Genomic DNA, 17,024 nt, shown 5'->3' with positions numbered 1-17,024 from the left:
ATAGGACAATTTTGATAGATACCAAAAATCATGCGCCCGCTGAGCTTCCTCCATAAACCAAATAATAATAATAATAAAAAAAAAACAACAAAATCTGTGATGCAATACTAGTACGTTGTTACATTTGATGCGCATCAAAAGAGGGCGACATTGATGAAATTTTTGTACCACATTACCGTATGCCTTTTCACAAGGGATGTCTTTCTTCATTGACCATTGGGAATGATTCATTTTGTTTTGCCAGTTGCAGATGAAACAAAACCTGGCTTTAGTGCCTCAAAATAATTCTAAAATGTGAGTTAGGGATAGAAACAACCAATGTAAAAATTTGAATCAGTATAGTTAATGTTGAGTATTGTTAAATAGACAAAATGTGAACAATAGCTTTAATAAACATGTTTCCAGATTTAACCATCTACAATTATGGTTTATTGAGAAAAATAATGATATCTCATTATATTTTTGGCTTTATCGCAATTTTTTTTACATGGTAGGATGTTTTGCGATACGTTACTGACCTACACATGCATCAATTATTAATGTGATATCTCAAACATTTTTTTAAAATCACTGCTCCCAAAGGTAAACTGTACCTTTAATAGGCTATTTCTGTGTTCAATGCTACTTTTATACACAATATACATCTTCGCTATTTTGCTACCCACTCCATACAGAGCTCATCCGTGTTTCTTTAGAATGAGCAGCTTAACTCATATTTCCACGATAATGTCTTTTTTTGTGATAATTGCGTGATTCATGTTGTTTCACGAAGGTATAGGCCAATAGAAAGGTCTTTGGGTGCAGTTGATTATAGTATTCTTTTATTATGTTTCTCATACTTATCAGTTTGCAATAAAACTTATTAGCTGCAACAGTGTATGTATCTCTCTGAGTATGGGATGTTGTTATCGTGAAAGTATTAATCTGTACATACTTTAAAGGGGATGGTTAGTAACTGATCAGTGGGAATCAGTGGGAATGCTTGGGGATGATTGTTCCAATCCTTGTGGGATTCATTTAAAAGTACATTATATAACTACTGTTGTGTGAAAATCATTTGCTTCAGAATGGTCTCATATTCAAGTAATGTGCAGTTCAATGGTTCCAGGCAAGCATACCTGTACAGTGACGGGGCATTAAACTGCACATCACGTGAATATGAGACCGTTCTGAAGCAAATAATTTTCACACAACAATAGACATAAATGTACTCTTAAATGAATCCCACAAGGATTGGAACAATCATCCTCCAGCATTCCCACTGATTCCCACTGATCAGTTACTATAGCCACCCCCTTTAAGAGGTAGGCCTATACCAGTCACCTGTAACTCCTTGGAACTGCTATTTGTTTACATGCGAATTTCCTCGTGTACTGTTTATGCTATTGCTCCTGTAGCTCGCTTTACAGAATATGTAAAGAACTTTGTTCGAGAAAGAGTCTCCAATGAGATACCTGATGTGAGCACATAGAATTATAATAATACATACAAGCATACACACATACATGATACATAGAGCCATACGCAGAGAGAGAGAGAGAGAGACAAAGGGTGGGAGAAAGATTATAGAGAATATCAATACATAAAGTAATGCTGTATGTGTGTGTATAAAGACAGTTTAGTCCAAAAAAAAAATAATGTATTGTAACTATGGCAATCAGGGGTGGATCCAGGAATTCCGTAAAGAGGGGGCGCGTTTACAAAATTAAAGGGGGGCGCACGCACCCCTCCCCCATTTTTTTCTTTTTAGTTCTTTTGTTTCAACAAAACAATAAAGGGGGGGGGGGCGTGCGCCGGTTGCGGTGGATCCGCCACTGGCAATGATATCATAAAATGACAGAAACAGCATTTCATTGACAACAATCTTCCAGGGTTTACATTTGGAAAGAAACAACGGAATTTGTCATATCAATTAATAAATGTGGGCAAGTCCTCGAGAGTACAATAGAAAAGGCTGGATCGATGCTTGAAATAGATTTAGGAGCAGGGGGGAGAACGGAGTACTGAAAGAGACACCGCAGCCCCAGGCCCCCCCCCCCCCCCCACGTCATAGACACATGAAAATCAGCCTCTGCTCCTGAGACGAATGTGAAGATGCGATCAGAGGGAAAGAAGCTTAATTAAGGAGGAGGAGAAAGTGAGGAGCATAGGAGAGGATAAAGAAAGGGGGAAGCTAGTGGAAGAGTAAGAAGGGGAAAAGGGAGAGAAGGAGGGAGTGAAGGGGGAGGAAAGGAGAGAGGGGAGAGCCTAGGATTGGAGGGGAAGAGTAAACATTATAGGAGAGAAAGAGGGAGCAGAGAAAGAGTACGTGAAAACGTAAAAGCAAGAAAACAATAATGGGGCAGATCTGAGCTTTATGCTAATGGAATGTGACCCAATGACAATCGGATCATGACGGTTACAGTTCGTTATTCCGAAGGTTCGTTATTCCGAAGGTTCTTTACTCCGAAGGTTCGTTATTCCGAAGCTTCGTTATTCCGAAGATTCGTTAATCCGAAGGTTCGTAAATCCGAAATCGAAGCAACGCTCGTTATTACGAAGGTTCGGTACGGACCCTATTTCATTTCGGATCAACGAACCTTAGGAACAACGAACCCTTTTTCATTTTCGGATTAACGAACCTTCGAAATAATGAACCCTATCTCATTTTCGGATAAACGAGCCTTCGGAATTGCGAACCCTATTTCATTTTCGGATTAACGAACCTTCGAAATAACGAACCTTCGGAATAACGCCACATGTTCGGATTAACGAACTCTCTTTCATTTTCGGATTAACGAACCTCTAGGTATAGGGAATTTGTGTGTTTCGGATTAACGAACCTCCGGAATAACGAACCTTCGGAATAACGGACAGCACCCAATCTTGACAAGCAAGCAAACGAAAAAAACAAACCAAAAAACAAACCAAAACAAAACAAACAAACAAACAAATCTTCACATTTTTCGCTGCCACTTCTCTCCCCAAAATCGCTGACAAGCAAAAAAAAAAAAACAAAAAAACAAACAAACAAACAAACAAAACGAAAACAAAACAAAACGAAAACAAAAAGTAGGCCAAGAAGAGGGGTCTAATCTCTCTAACCCCCTCTCACCCCTCTCCAAACAAAACAAAGAAGAAAAACAGCCCGGGGGGGGGGGGGGGGGCTGGATAAACCGCTGGGCTATATAACACCCCCCCCCCCCCTTGTGGGATTCATTTAAGAGTACATTATCTACTGATGTGTGAAAATTTGCTTCAGAACGGTCACATATTCAAGTAATGTACAGATTAATGCCCCGTCACTGACCAGGCACGGTAACCTGGAAACATTAAACTGCACATTACTTGAATATGAGACCATTCTGAAGCAAATAATTTTCACACAACAATAGATATATAATAATGTACTCTTAAATGAATCCCACAAGGATTGGAACAATCATCCTCCAGCATTCCCACTGATTCCCACTGATCAGTTACTAGCCATCCCCTTTGATCTTAAATTCCCTGACTTTCAGACGACATTTTAATCAGATATCTATACTTTCTTTTTCATTTGTTTTTACCTCGTTCACAATGTATAATTCTACAAATGTGCACTTTGTTAGTTTGAATACAGAATTAGAGTATACAGTATAGGCCTATTTATGATGTAAAACAACACTTTTCTGACGAAAGAATCCAGGCTCACGAAGGGGGGGGGGGGGGGGCGGGGGGTTGTTTTGTTCTGCGCATGCGCTCTTTCTTCAACACGTTACGTGATGCCCGTCCACAGATATAAATAGGTAGATTGATCAAGCCCATTCACAACCCATGCGTAGCTTTATAGCCAGTTGCGCGCACATTACATGCCGCCATTTTGTTAGTCTTCTGTTACGTCACGGCTTGCGATGAACAGGGGGAGGTAAAAAAGAAAAAAAAAAATCAGCGTAGGCCTGCGCTATGCTGTAACTCTGCAAACCCTGCTGCGCGCACGCAAGCCGTGACGTAACAAAAGACTAACCAAAATGGCGGAGATCGCGTGCGCTGGCTATGCTTTCAGACCCCACTTGATCATTCTACCTATATAGTTCTGTGTGCCCGTCTAATGACCATTGCGAGACTGGTGTATTGCCTACACGTGCCTCCATGCACATAACGCAGTTTTACATGTGTGGGACTACGACCGCTAGCGCTATGTTGCATTGTGTCCGTGTTACGCTGCAGTTGACTCGCGGCGACAGATAGATCTCAGTTGGTGCTGCGTTCAAACTGATACAAAATGGCTCAGAGGATTGGAGATATGCTGGGAAGGCTGTCGAAAGGTCCATCAGGACTTAGCCGAGGTGTCCAATTATTACTTGGTGCCGGAGCTCTGGCGTACGGCGTCAAAGAATCAGTTTACACAGGTAATTTTCATTTCAAGGGCAAGCAAATCACTCACGGGTAGTCACGGCACAGTCACAGCACACATACCATCCTTGTCCAATCGCTGAGACCTAAGTACAAAAAGTAGATTCTTAATGTTATATGAAAATAAAAATACATGCGTAGAGTTTCGTTAGTTAATGATTGGATGGAGCTGGAATTTAAGAGTAAGCTAGATGTCATAGAGGTGACCTCAAGTGTGAAATAGAGCAATTTCCCACATTGCTGTGCAGTGAAACTGTGAACAGGTGAAACTCGTGAACGTTCGAACTCACGAATTTTGGCACGGGAGGTTGAACCGTTGAACCTTCATGTTCTTAGTGCAGTTTTTTTTTTTTTTTTTTTCAATGAAGATTTATTACAGGGGGTCAGTAGACCTATGTGATTTTAGTAATATACTATAGGCCTAGTCCCGTGACTCACAGACAAGAGTATCATATAGTGTAGTGAGGTGCCCGCACCTCGCCTCGCCTCTCGTCAGGGGCCCGAATACCGTCACCCCGCTTAAAATTGTTTTAAGTGCACTAAACAAAAATTTATGACTGGGGCTGTGTTCAGTACGCTTGAAACTTGGCAGGGCTACCACAACCAAGCAAATTGTGGTGAAAACCGAACAGTTTTTCGCATAAAATCTTAAATTTTAATCGGAATACGTGTTATAAATAATGCACTTGTCAATGTAATGACTCACCCCACTACCTCCGGACATGGGTGCGTCATTTCCTCGTTTGGTCCGTCAAATTTGTGACCCAGGTGTTCGTCATTTTACCAGCTTTGTCCGTCAAATTTTTGACCGAGGGGTGCGTCAAAATCCCATCATTGTCGGTCAAATTTTTGACCGAGGGGTGCGTCATGGTACGTCACTTGGCTATGGAAAATAACACGCATTATTCTGAACCGAGGGGTGCGTCACTTGCTATGGAAAACTGCACGCATTTTTGCACGCTACCAATACCGTATACACGTACTGCGAGTGAAATTACAGGGAGCGTTTTCCCGCGGCAAATGAAAGTCGGGAAGCATTTTGGAATAACGGGAAAATGCTTGCCAGAATCTGGCATTAAGCAAATAATTTAAAAGCCACCCTTTCTCCTCACATTTTCTAATAATGTTCTGTGGTGACAAAGGCGAATTTTTGACAGTAAAAGAAGCGGCAGCAGAAGAAACTGCCTGCCGCATGCCATTTTTTGCTAGCGGGATTAGCCCGACGAGACGCGCGACGCTGTTAGTACGCTGTGCGAATCTCTACGTACAGCGACTGGGCTGTGTGTACTCGCGGGATCCGGGAATGCTGTGGCGTGGTGTGTGCCTGCGCTGCAGTATGCATCCACCGGACTAGCAATGGCCGCGCACACACAGCGCATCTGCACACATATTGTCATGTATGGATTGCATGCACAGAGTACACACTATAAATGTATGGAATACTTATAGTATCGTAGCATGCAGCAGCGTGATGTACGGTGAATGACGGTACGGTGCTTACAGGGCCAGGGTAAGGGAAACTTGCCGAAACTTTTACAAATTAGGTTTACGAACCAAAAGAAAATGAAATTGCTTGAATAAAACGTATGCAAAAATCGTTTCAGTACTTTCGGGGGTGCGTCAAATGTACCGAGGATGTCCGTCAAAAAAGTGACCGAGGTGTGCGTCACTTTCAACGTGTTGTCCGTCAAAAAAGTGACTGTGGTGTTCGTCACTTGCAGCGTTTTGTCCGTCAAAAAAGTGACTGTGGTGTCCGTCAAACACCCCGTGTGGTCAGTCAAAAAATGACCATGACGCACCCATGTCCGGGGGTAGTGGGGTGCGTCATTACATTGACAAGTGCATAAGTATCACCACTGTCCCCGCACGCATCTTTTACGTGTATGTCTATGGGAGCATCACGGTCACCCGCACACGTCTTTTACGTGCTAAGTCTATCATGGGAGCGCTGGTGACGAGTTGCGGGCCCCTTCCTTAGCGCACAACTATTCCGCATCGTTCGCGTTTGACGACGATAGCTGCAAATTTTCGACATCGATCAGTGAACTTGTGATTCCATTGGAATTTTCAGCATTTTTCCTGTATGTGAGTTGGATTTCAAAGAATTTCAGTGGCGAAATGTGATTCAAATATGCCCAAACATTAACTATGACGAGGTGCGGGTAACCCAACTAGGTCCCAAGTATACATCAAAGTAAACATGCATCTGTTGTGCATGGCCTACGCCTAAGGTATTGGACTAGAGTACTGTATGTCTCTGAGTCTGAGTCTGAAACTAAAGTAAAAATTTGTATGTCACCTGTCAAGTCTGCCTTCGACAATTCGAGCATGACCCCATGCCTACTTTGTATTCCACACCACCAGCGACCCCAACTTAGTTACATGTACAGCACCCTGCGCCTGGGTTAGACCATGCCACACATTGCCATTGGCAATGATTGATGGTGAACGTTCGCAAAAATACTAACCACGCACAAGAAGAACTTGTTGAAGGGCAATCCTGCGTTTTAGGGGGCTAAGTTATTTTCGGCTTCTCTAGTTCTAAATTCAGGAGAGCCATGGTATTATGTAATTTTAATACCTCTGCTGAAATTGAAAAAAAGTGAAAAAGAGATAAGCCTACATCTATGTATAGATTCAAAATAAATTTATGTCACTATGTAGCAATAGGTGGCTTTTCCTTTGGGGTTTAAGTTGAGTACAGTACCGGTACCTATAGTGCGCTGATATTTATTTCATTTTATCTTTTATTTTTTACTTGTGTACAAAGAAAGTGAATCAAGTATTGAAGTAGTGGCAAACACCATACCAATGCTTGATACATTACATGTAAACAATATTGAGTTAAAGGGGCTGTACAGTACTGGTTGAGGTGGGAATTCATGTTTTGAACATTCATAAGTGAGATAATGAGAAACCTCTTATGAAATATGAAAGAGCATATAATTTTAAGAAAGATTCAACGTTTATTTGATGAAAATTGGTTTTCAAATGGCTGAGATATCCAGAAAAGTGATAATAATAAAAGGCGACAGGCCACGCCTTTTATTAGGATCTCTTTGTTTCACCTTGTTTTTGGATATCTCGGCCATTTCAAACCGATTTTCATCAAATAAACTTTGGATACTCCTTAGAATTGCATGCTCTTTCACATCTCGCATAGAGTGGTTTCTGAATATCTTGCAAAACGTTAAAAGCTAAATTCTCACCTCGACCAGAACTGTACACACCCTTCAATATAACATCTGATCTGTACATAGCCATGAAAATTTCATATATTTCCATGTTTTTGCTTTCTGTCTTCCAGTTGAGGGAGGTCATCGTTCGGTACTATTCAGCAGGATCGGTGGCGTCCAGAACCAAATCTATGCAGAGGGTCTTCACTTTAGGATACCATGGTTCCAGTGGCCCATCATTTATGATATCAGGGCAAAGCCTAGACGAATCTCATCCCCAACTGGGAGTAAAGGTGATTAGAACTGTTTTCCTTTTCTTTGATGTATGCAGTATGGAGTTTCAAACTACTGTACAACCTGAAATGTTTGCATGCATTTTTATTTCCAAAATTTTGCAAGAACCATGACTTAAAATTAAAATGCACTAATAAGTTTTCTTCTACACTATATGCATTTAATGTCAGACTTGGCAATTTGTGAAAATTTCATGCTGCATAAAAGTCTGTTGATCCCACTTTACAAAAATTTCATCAGGACTGTGAAAATATCTTGCATTGACTATCATTTACAGTTATGCATGTATGCAGGAGTATCTTTATTTCTTCTACATTAAAGTTGAGGTGAAACATAGGATCCATAGAAAGACCCATTCTTTATGGCAATTCAACCTTATTGATTTGTCTGAATATTATCAGGCCCTTGCCTGAGTGCCTGCCCACATTAGTGAGAGAGAGAGAGAGGGAAAAATGCATTTTTGTAAAATTCTGTAGTGAGAGATGAAACCCCAAAGTACCTGTGCACTGTGTATAAAGCAATTCTTTTAAACAGTGTTGTTTTCATTAACATTTTTCGCTATTTAAAAAAAAAAAAAATAAGTGGGAAGAAAGAGAATACGATGTACATGTGTGCAGTTGTGCCGTCCTTGCTACTAAATGTCATCAACGAATTATACCGTATGTCCCCCCTCAAAAAAAAAAAAAAAAAATTACAACGATTGCAACGATAACTTTAAAAATGGGGAATCAATCCAAACACAATTTCAGGGTATGAAACTACAGCTGTATGACTCATTGCCCACATCTTACAGAAAGCCCCATTCAGTTTGCTTCAGTGGTCAAAGAGAAATGAGGATTTTTGTAGAGCATGTCATATTGTGTTTACACATTGATATGCAGTTCCAAGAGCACCCAAGTGATAAACTTGGAAGAATCAGACTCATGACATGCTAACAAAAATCCACGTGATGTTATATTTTAAGACCCTAAAGTAGCATTTAGACGGTTTAATCATATTGGGTGTTATCAATGCAAAAATCCGATTGTAATTTTTTGGGGGGACATACTGTACAGGGATGTGAGAGTTCAGAGTTACAAAGTAAATCTGATTTCAGACCTTTTTACTCTGCCGAAAACCCACTTTGCAGACTTTTATAGGCAATTCAAATGCATTGAAATGTACACAGTTTAATGCACTTCAGACCTTTTTTCATAAGTTACAGATTTTGTCAGACTTTTTTCTGCAAGTATTTTACTCTCACACCCTTGCATACCATTTAACTCAACTGGTTTGATTGATGCCCCGGGCAGATTTGCAGATGGTCAACATCACCCTTCGAGTCCTCTTCCGGCCCGTGTCCAACCAGCTCCCGCAGATCCTCCGTCAGCTGGGCACGGATTACGACGAGAGGGTGCTGCCCTCTATTTGCAACGAGGTGCTGAAGAGCGTCGTGGCCAAGTTCAACGCCTCCCAGCTCATCACACAGCGTCAGCAGGTAAAGCGGAGCTGCCAAGTGCTCCCTGATTCTTCAGGGGATTCCTGAAAACTTCAATTTTCCTTGCCCTGATAAGGTTTCCAACATGAAAATCTCCTTCCTTTAGAAATTACATTTGCCAGTTGAGTGGCATGTAACATGCAAGTATCTCCCTGATTTGCTCATCAGAATCTCTGTGATTTTGATGGATGAATGTTGTTCACCCAGAGTAAAGGTGCCCTGACAGGCTGCCATGGATTTGTTTTCTAGGAGATATTGATACTGAGGCAGTTTGTTTGTTTGTTTTTACCAAATAACCAGTACTGGAAACAGTACTGCTGCACAATCTTTCTTCAGTGTGACTCTTACTCATGAGTATGTTTGTAATATTTGAATGACTTGTATTTTCTGTCATGTGTTATAAATGTCATTTCTAGGTGAGTTTGATGATCAGGAAACAGTTGACAGACAGAGCCAGTGACTTCGGTATCATCTTGGATGATGTATCCATCACAGAGCTGAGCTTTGGTAAGTTGCAGTCCCACCATATCTTTGTTGTCAAAGCATGAAGCCATTATAATTTAGGTCTCCTCATTAGTTGCTAACTATTCTTTACTGAATGAGTGAGTTACATTTTTAGCCTGTGCTCCCTTAATAGATGTTCATCATGATTTGTTTTCCTCTGTTTGATTACACCTTAGCCCATTTTGAGGTATCTCTATCTCAACCCTCTCCAAACAACCAACCGAAGCTGACACTGAAATGTTGTCTCACAGATGCACTGATTGAAGTTAACAATTTGAGTGGGATAGTACTACAGTTAAACTCGCATAAGTCGATCTTCTCCGGACTGAGCAAAACACATCGACTTAGGTGATTTTCGACTGTGCGTAAGTCGAAAAAAAATCGACTTACAGTTACACCACACGTACATGATGTACATGTATGTTGTCTACTCTGAAGCCGAGAGCTGAAGCGGTGTGCTGCAGCACGGGTCACCCAGCAGGGCCCCGGCTAACTTTGTATGGACAGTGCATTAGTATTGGCACAGGTCCGATTACTTTACACCCTTGTTAAACCTTGGGGAAGTGAATATGAACGACGTTTGAGCGATGATTGATTCCAGTTTACCATATACCGTGGCTTGAAATGCGTGTAGAGGTGCAATTCTGATTTACCCGTGCCCGTAACTTTCCCCCTACTTTCCGCTCTGAAAACTCAGCAGCTTCATCTGTACCACTCCACTGCACAGCGCTGCAAATGCCAAGCTACACTGCAAGCTCAATACTGTACATGTAAATGAAGGCATGTGTACTGTACGAACGCCTTACTGCGAGTGGAGCAATACACAGCCCGCCCAGTCGCAGTACGTACGTATGTAGCGCGACAGCTGACAGAGCTGTACCAGCGGACCTCCAAACACGAAGAGAGTTCAACGATCGCATGCGATCGACTTGTGAGTGAATTAATACACGTAAGTCAATGGGGAAAAATCGGGACTTTTTAAAATCATCGACTTACGCGAATATTCGACATATGCGACGTCGACTTAGGCGAGTTTAACTGTATATCAGTGCATAGTCACAAGGTGGGGGTATGTTGATTATTTTTGGAGTTGATTACAGGGCCGTCACCCCTTCCTTATTTGTGGTTCCAGCCATCATTTGGCAAGCTGAGGTCTATCAGTTCATTTGCATAGAGTTGAATGAATTTGACACGATATATATGACTTTTTGGAAACCTCAAAATTAATTGCTTAACAATGCAGCCAATAAATTGCACCCAAGCAAACCACAAAGCTAACTCTTGAGATGTCTGTATCCCCCCTTTAACCAGGTTCTGAGTACACAGCGGCAGTGGAGTCCAAGCAGGTGGCCCAGCAGGAAGCCCAGCGGGCCCAGTTTCTGGTGGAGCGGGCCATTCAGGAGAGGCAGCAGAAAGTGGTCCAGGCAGAGGGAGAGGCAGAAGCCGCCACCATGATATCCTTTTAGGCTTCTTGACCTTAGATGGCCGTGTCAGAGCTGCCAAGTCTTTCACTGATTCTGCAGTAGGCCCCCCAGAATTTGGAATATCTCTTAATGCCATTCAGACCTCCCAACTATTCTGAATTTGGAAGAAAGAATATAAAGTTTTACTATTCCCAGCTCTTGTTTCAATAGGAGTTTCCTAGTTATCTTGGTAATTCAAGCACACACAACTCCGTGGAAACTGCTCTCTCTTTCCTACTTTGGAGCCAAATCATCCCTTTTTTCAGTCAAAAAGGTTGGGTTTGTGTCACTACAAGAGAGTATTAAAGCATCTTTGATTTGGAAATAATAGCCTATTGAGATGCATCTGACATGTACCCGCATGGTAATTATCCTCCCCGATTACTCTTTGGACCCCCTGGAGTTTTGAGGTGCAAACAGTCAACATTGGCAGCTCTGGACTTGAGCACAAACTATTTTTGGTGTTCCCAATACAGTACCAAAGTGATGATGTCATAGTCGTTTCTTAGATCTTGGATTGAAACCAGGTGCATTAAAACACTTGGGCCAGGAGAGGTTGTTTAGAACTGGTTCCCATGGTGATGAATGGCTATGACATCACACTTTGGTACTCTATGTACTCCTGACAGGATGATTTTATTATAATTATTATAATTATTATTATTATTATTATTATTATTATTATTATTATTATTATTATTATTATTATTATTATTATTATTATTATTATTATTATTATTATTATAATTATAAGTATTATTATTATTATTATTATTATTATTATTATTATTATTATTATTATTATTATTATTATTATTATTATTATTATCATTATCATTATTATCATTATTATTATCAATATCATAGTCACTATCGTCATCATCATCATCATTAATGAGGAATAGCTTTCAGTGTGTCATGGGATGATTAAACCCAAAGTGAATCCAGCTTCAATGCCCCAATGTGACACCACCAGTAATCCCCTCACTGGAGAAACCAGAGTACCACATAAAAAGAAAACTTCAGGGGGACCATCTGTAATCTTGATGATTGACCTTTGACCTGTTGCGCTTGACGACCCCTCTCTGGCGGCGGTCAGTTGAGACCAGGCATCCTCGGTGGTCCTTCATTGTAAGGACAGATGGACATCAGTCTCCAAGCTGGAGATCACCAACAATTGATCTGTCCAGTCCATAGACATTGATGTGACATTTGATTGTTGGTAGTAGAACAAGGGTTGGACTGCTGGGTTTATAAAGTTTGAAAAAAAAAAATACTTTGATTTTTACCATAAATTATTTTGATAGATAACTTGCTACATTGTATTTTACTTATTGTTGTTTTTTTATAGAAGAAAAAAAGGGGAGTGCTAGTTGTGGATGAAATAATTCAGAAGTTACTCACCAAGACAATGTAGGCAGGGTTGGAAACTGGTGGTGGTCAGTTGGTGCCTCTTGGCTGGTCACATGATCACATCTTTGGTAATCTGATGACAAACTGTTGTGGAAGAGAGTAACATCTCATTCTTGTGCCAAGAATAAAGATTTTAAGTTGAAAGAGAGACTATGAAAAGTAGTGTAACAAATTTAGAAGTTAGATGGTGCGATTCTTGCTATGACCCAGAAGATTTGACATGTTTGGGTTTTAATATGCACATGTCAATGCCCTTTTTTGACCGTCAAAATGGTTTTGTTTTATGTGTTTGCTGCTCGTCCCATATTCTGCTTGCATTCATATTATGCATCACAAATGCCTCCTCCTTTTTGCAGGACGTGGTCTAGTGTTGTATGGTTTCATTTGAAAGTTGTGTCAGGTATTCATACAAAGTCATTCAAGTTCTGTGTGTTTACCCCTTGACCTTTGCGTGTTTCTCAATCTCACTTGGGAGAGGCGATCTCGCAGAACCCGGGTTACCTGGAGCTGAGGAAGATCAGAGCTGCACAGAGCATTGCCAGAACGGTAAGAGACACATTAGCCTATCCACCTACTTCTTTTCCTACATGACAAATTTTGTATAAAGTAGAAACATTTATAAACTTGTACTTCATGTGTGTATGAGTCTATTTCACGTGTGGCTGTGCATCTTGCCACTGTGTTAGCAACAAATATCTCTGAAGAAATGTTTTCCTTGTGTGATTTATCACGCCTCTCCACATATGAAACTAAAGAAGGGTTAATCTTACATGATTTTTTTATTATTATTATTATTTTTTTTTTGGGGGGGAGGATGCTTTTAATTACTTCATTTTAAACTCATTAAACTGGTCCAGTTTGAGTTTTTCTCAAACTAGATGGAGATAATAAGATGTGTGTATGCTGCACATCAATAGAGATATTTCTAAGTTTTGCCACGGTGTACTGCACACGCATTGTGTACATGTATTATGGTTTTGTACAACACATATGATATCAAGACTCAGAATGCATATGTTAATGAAGAAGAGTTGAAACACAGAGCTCTGGTAATTCTTGCTTTTACATTTGTCAAGAGATGCTCGTTTGATACATTATTTGTGACCCTGCACCTCAAAACAAACAAAAAGTCGCCAGACATGAATTTTTAGTTAATACCAGATTCTGAAAGAGCAGACTTTAAGCTTTAAAATGATGTATAACTCAAATCAAAATGGACTCTCCTAACCTATCTAAATATTGGAAAGAAAGCACAAACTCGGGAAAAGTGTGAACTGAGAAAAGAGGCTCTGAAGTACAGTGTCTATTCAAGCACTTAATCTTTACCAAACCGTGCTGGCTGTGTGATGAATGGGACAAAAAACAGGAAGTAAACCACCAGAGTAACAACAATGAAGGGATTATCAGATTAAACTGAAATTAAGCATGCCTTATTAACACATTCTGTCCATAATTAATGCCAACTTTCAAAGCAGTAGCACTATCCTTTCAAAAGTTATTAGAGTTGAAAGTGAAGAGTGTGGACAAGGTTTTTCAGAAATGAAAAAGGGATTCTAAAGACACACCTAATCACACTATTCTACCAAAAATGTTCGATATAAGCCGTTTAAAAAAACACGCTTTCCTGCCCGTTTTATGATACCAAATTTGAGCATAATGTAAAACAAGACCCGCTCTTTCAGAAAATATGAAAAAGTCAAGTTCGGCTAGGTTGACCCATTTCACTTATTTTCAGTCCTCACGCAAAATCGGTGTGTGCGACTTTATGTTCGTTTGTGTCCCTTTTGTCTTTCCGTCTCTGTTTCTTCCATTCGATCATTGCGTGTCTTATTTTATTTCCAATCTTGCAGATTGCAAACTCCCAGAACCGCGTGTACCTGAATGCCGGCTCACTCATGCTCAACCTGATGGACAAGCAGTTCAGCATCGAGAACCTCGATACCAAGAAGAAGTGATGATGGTATCGTAATCGTCCCACCCGTGGGGGGAGGCAGCTGGAGGATGCCAGCAATCTCTCATCCAAAATCCATTGCCTGTTGCAACATTTGACAGCAAACACCACCCTTTTTATGAATTTTTCCCACATTAGCCAATGAGTACCCCAAAAATGTGTGCGTTGTATTCAGCATACCAAAAGTATTTTCAAGACACGAAACAACATCATTACTGTGCCTGCAAGGTGTAGGGTGTATACCACAAGTTGGACAAGTCTATAGTGGGGGGGGGGGGGGTGGAATGGGGAGGGGTTGAAAGAGAGGATATTAGTACTTGTATATTAAAAGTACTTCCATCATATGTGACAATAAGCCCCACCATAATGGTGTGGTATTTGATGTGCATGGTAGTTCCAAAATGTGCCAGGTTTTAGGAGGGTTGAGGAAAAGGGGAGGGGTAATGGTTTGTTGTTAGGAATTTCAAATGCTTTATAATGTCTTGACGTCAACAGTCTACATTTGTGATGTTAGAGGGGAAAAGAGTGTTGAACTTGGATGTTGATTGGTGTGTATCTGTGCTCAGGATTCATGGAGACAATAAAAAGAGCACATGCTGTTCCTCTGCCATGCAAGTATATTCTCAGTTTTTGCTTCTGATTTTTTTCAAAGAGTATTTCCCATTCTATAGCAATTTCAGTTTCTATAAGGAAATTTCCAGCGTTATTATATTTCTTACATTTTCACCATGTTCGAAGGAAACTTCTAAAAAGAGAGAACACAAGCCTTATTCCTTTCTTTTAATATTTTTGTATTTTTCATCTTCGAGGAATCCATTTTCTTTCGCTTGAAGTGAAATTGATAATTATGTCAACACATGAGGTGTTGAAGACTTTTTAGACATTTTTCTTTTTTGGCGTAAATCAATTATGGAATGTTCTCTTATTTTTGTTTGCATTGCATCCACTCCATAGCCTCTGATGTATATAAGTTCACACCTTTATGTTAACTTTGACCAAATCACAGGACAAATGTGTTCGTTTGTATGTCAAAGCACTTCCTTTAGTTACACAGGGGGAGAAATTGTGTATTGGAAGAGAAGATGAGAAATTATTCAAGTAGCGTGTGGCAAAGAATTTTTTGTTTGCTCTTTGACCTTCCTGTGCATAATGCCTCTAAAGAAGAGATAGGAAAAAATGAAAGGAGGAAGAAAAGATACATGTTAATAAATGAATAATGTATCATCATGTATTATGGAATGATTTCTGGTTGTTTCTGCTGCTTTTCTTTTCAGAGATTTGTTATTTTCATAGATAATGTAATTTATTACTGTGGGTGTGATGTGTGTGGCTTAACCTTTTGAAAAGCATTCTGTATCATTGTCCTTGTGATACAAAGTGCCTCTACTGTGGCCTGTAAGTGATAAGTGGCAAGAAATGTAATCGTTCAGTGAAATATGACATTACAATGCACTACCATTATAACGAACTTGGTTATAGCAAAATTGTGGTTACAATGAAGTAGAAATTCGGTCCCAACATTATTTGCTCTGTGTTTTATATTTTCATTTGTGCGGTTATAACAAAATTTTGATATAACGAAAGAAAACTGGGAGTCCCAAGGACTTCGTTTTGACAGGAACCCGCTGTACTAATTTTAATGACACTGAAAGAAAATTAACTTGCGATTACACTGTAATGACAAATCTGTCTTTGAGAAAACAGTTTTTGTTTGTTGGTTTGTTATTAGGCAATTACAAATCTACCGACACCAGTGACGTAAAGAAAGTCTCTTATTTAATTCTTTTCCAGTTTTGCCGATATCCTTTTGGTATGCTTCATAATAATATATCCAGTACACTTACAAATTAAAGATAATGGTAAGAGGTGAATAATGTATGGCGGCCTTGCGAACCAGTCAAGACTGGGAAAATGCAACGAACATGATATGGTGTAAATTCTTTTTTATTAACGGGAAGGGAATGTACTGAAAGTATTCATCCACAGACGGGCAAACACACAATTACATTCATTATGTACATCACATTTCGATTATGCATGTACATGTACATGTAGTTTGCAATGTACATATGTGTATTACATTTCAGCCTATCAGTAGTAAAGAAATTATTTGTACAAGGATACCACTGATATCAAGTTTTCATAGACACATGTGAGATTGAATTTCTATAGTTTATTTGATGTCCAGAACTAGGCCTATACCATTTTCGCTATTTGCTTCTATTCTAATTAAAGTGATAGGACTAAAATTATTACGTGCTGTGCTCTGACAAGTTCCTAACAAAATTCTGACGACTTCGAAGAATCTGCTTAGGAAACATCAATATCCTGTCTAGCCAATTAAATAAAGGGTATTGAGGTTAACTTTTTGT

General features: G+C 39.9%; 1 protein-coding gene across 1 annotated transcript; it reads left to right on the top strand.

The window, feature by feature from the left end:
• Nucleotides 1-4,170: 4,170 nt before the first annotated feature.
• LOC140239163 (prohibitin-2-like) lies at nucleotides 4,171-15,891 on the top strand. Its single transcript, XM_072319048.1, has 7 exons — nucleotides 4,171-4,370; nucleotides 7,682-7,843; nucleotides 9,137-9,321; nucleotides 9,738-9,828; nucleotides 11,137-11,279; nucleotides 13,170-13,247; nucleotides 14,552-15,891. The coding sequence occupies exons 1-7, from the start codon at nucleotides 4,244-4,246 to the stop codon at nucleotides 14,654-14,656; spliced, it is 891 nt and encodes a 296-aa protein (XP_072175149.1). The 5' UTR covers nucleotides 4,171-4,243; the 3' UTR covers nucleotides 14,657-15,891.
• Nucleotides 15,892-17,024: the final 1,133 nt, after the last annotated feature.

The sequence above is a fragment of the Diadema setosum genome, chromosome 15 (genome assembly GCF_964275005.1).
Source record: "Diadema setosum chromosome 15, eeDiaSeto1, whole genome shotgun sequence".
Lineage (NCBI taxonomy): Eukaryota > Metazoa > Echinodermata > Echinoidea > Diadematoida > Diadematidae > Diadema > Diadema setosum.
The sequence above is the reverse complement of the archived record's forward strand: the minus strand, read 5'-3'. Positions and strand labels throughout refer to the sequence as shown.

Bases quoted from the DNA above. Each gene is read 5' to 3' on its own strand.
- LOC140239163 (XM_072319048.1), top strand. From the start codon at position 4,244: ATGGCTCAGAGGATTGGAGATATGCTGGGAAGGCTGTCGAAAGGTCCA. The intron at 9,322-9,737 runs GTAAAGCGGAGC...TGTCATTTCTAG, and splicing joins TCATCACACAGCGTCAGCAG to GTGAGTTTGATGATCAGGAA. The intron at 11,280-13,169 runs ATATCCTTTTAG...TCTCAATCTCAC, and splicing joins AGGCAGAAGCCGCCACCATG to TTGGGAGAGGCGATCTCGCA.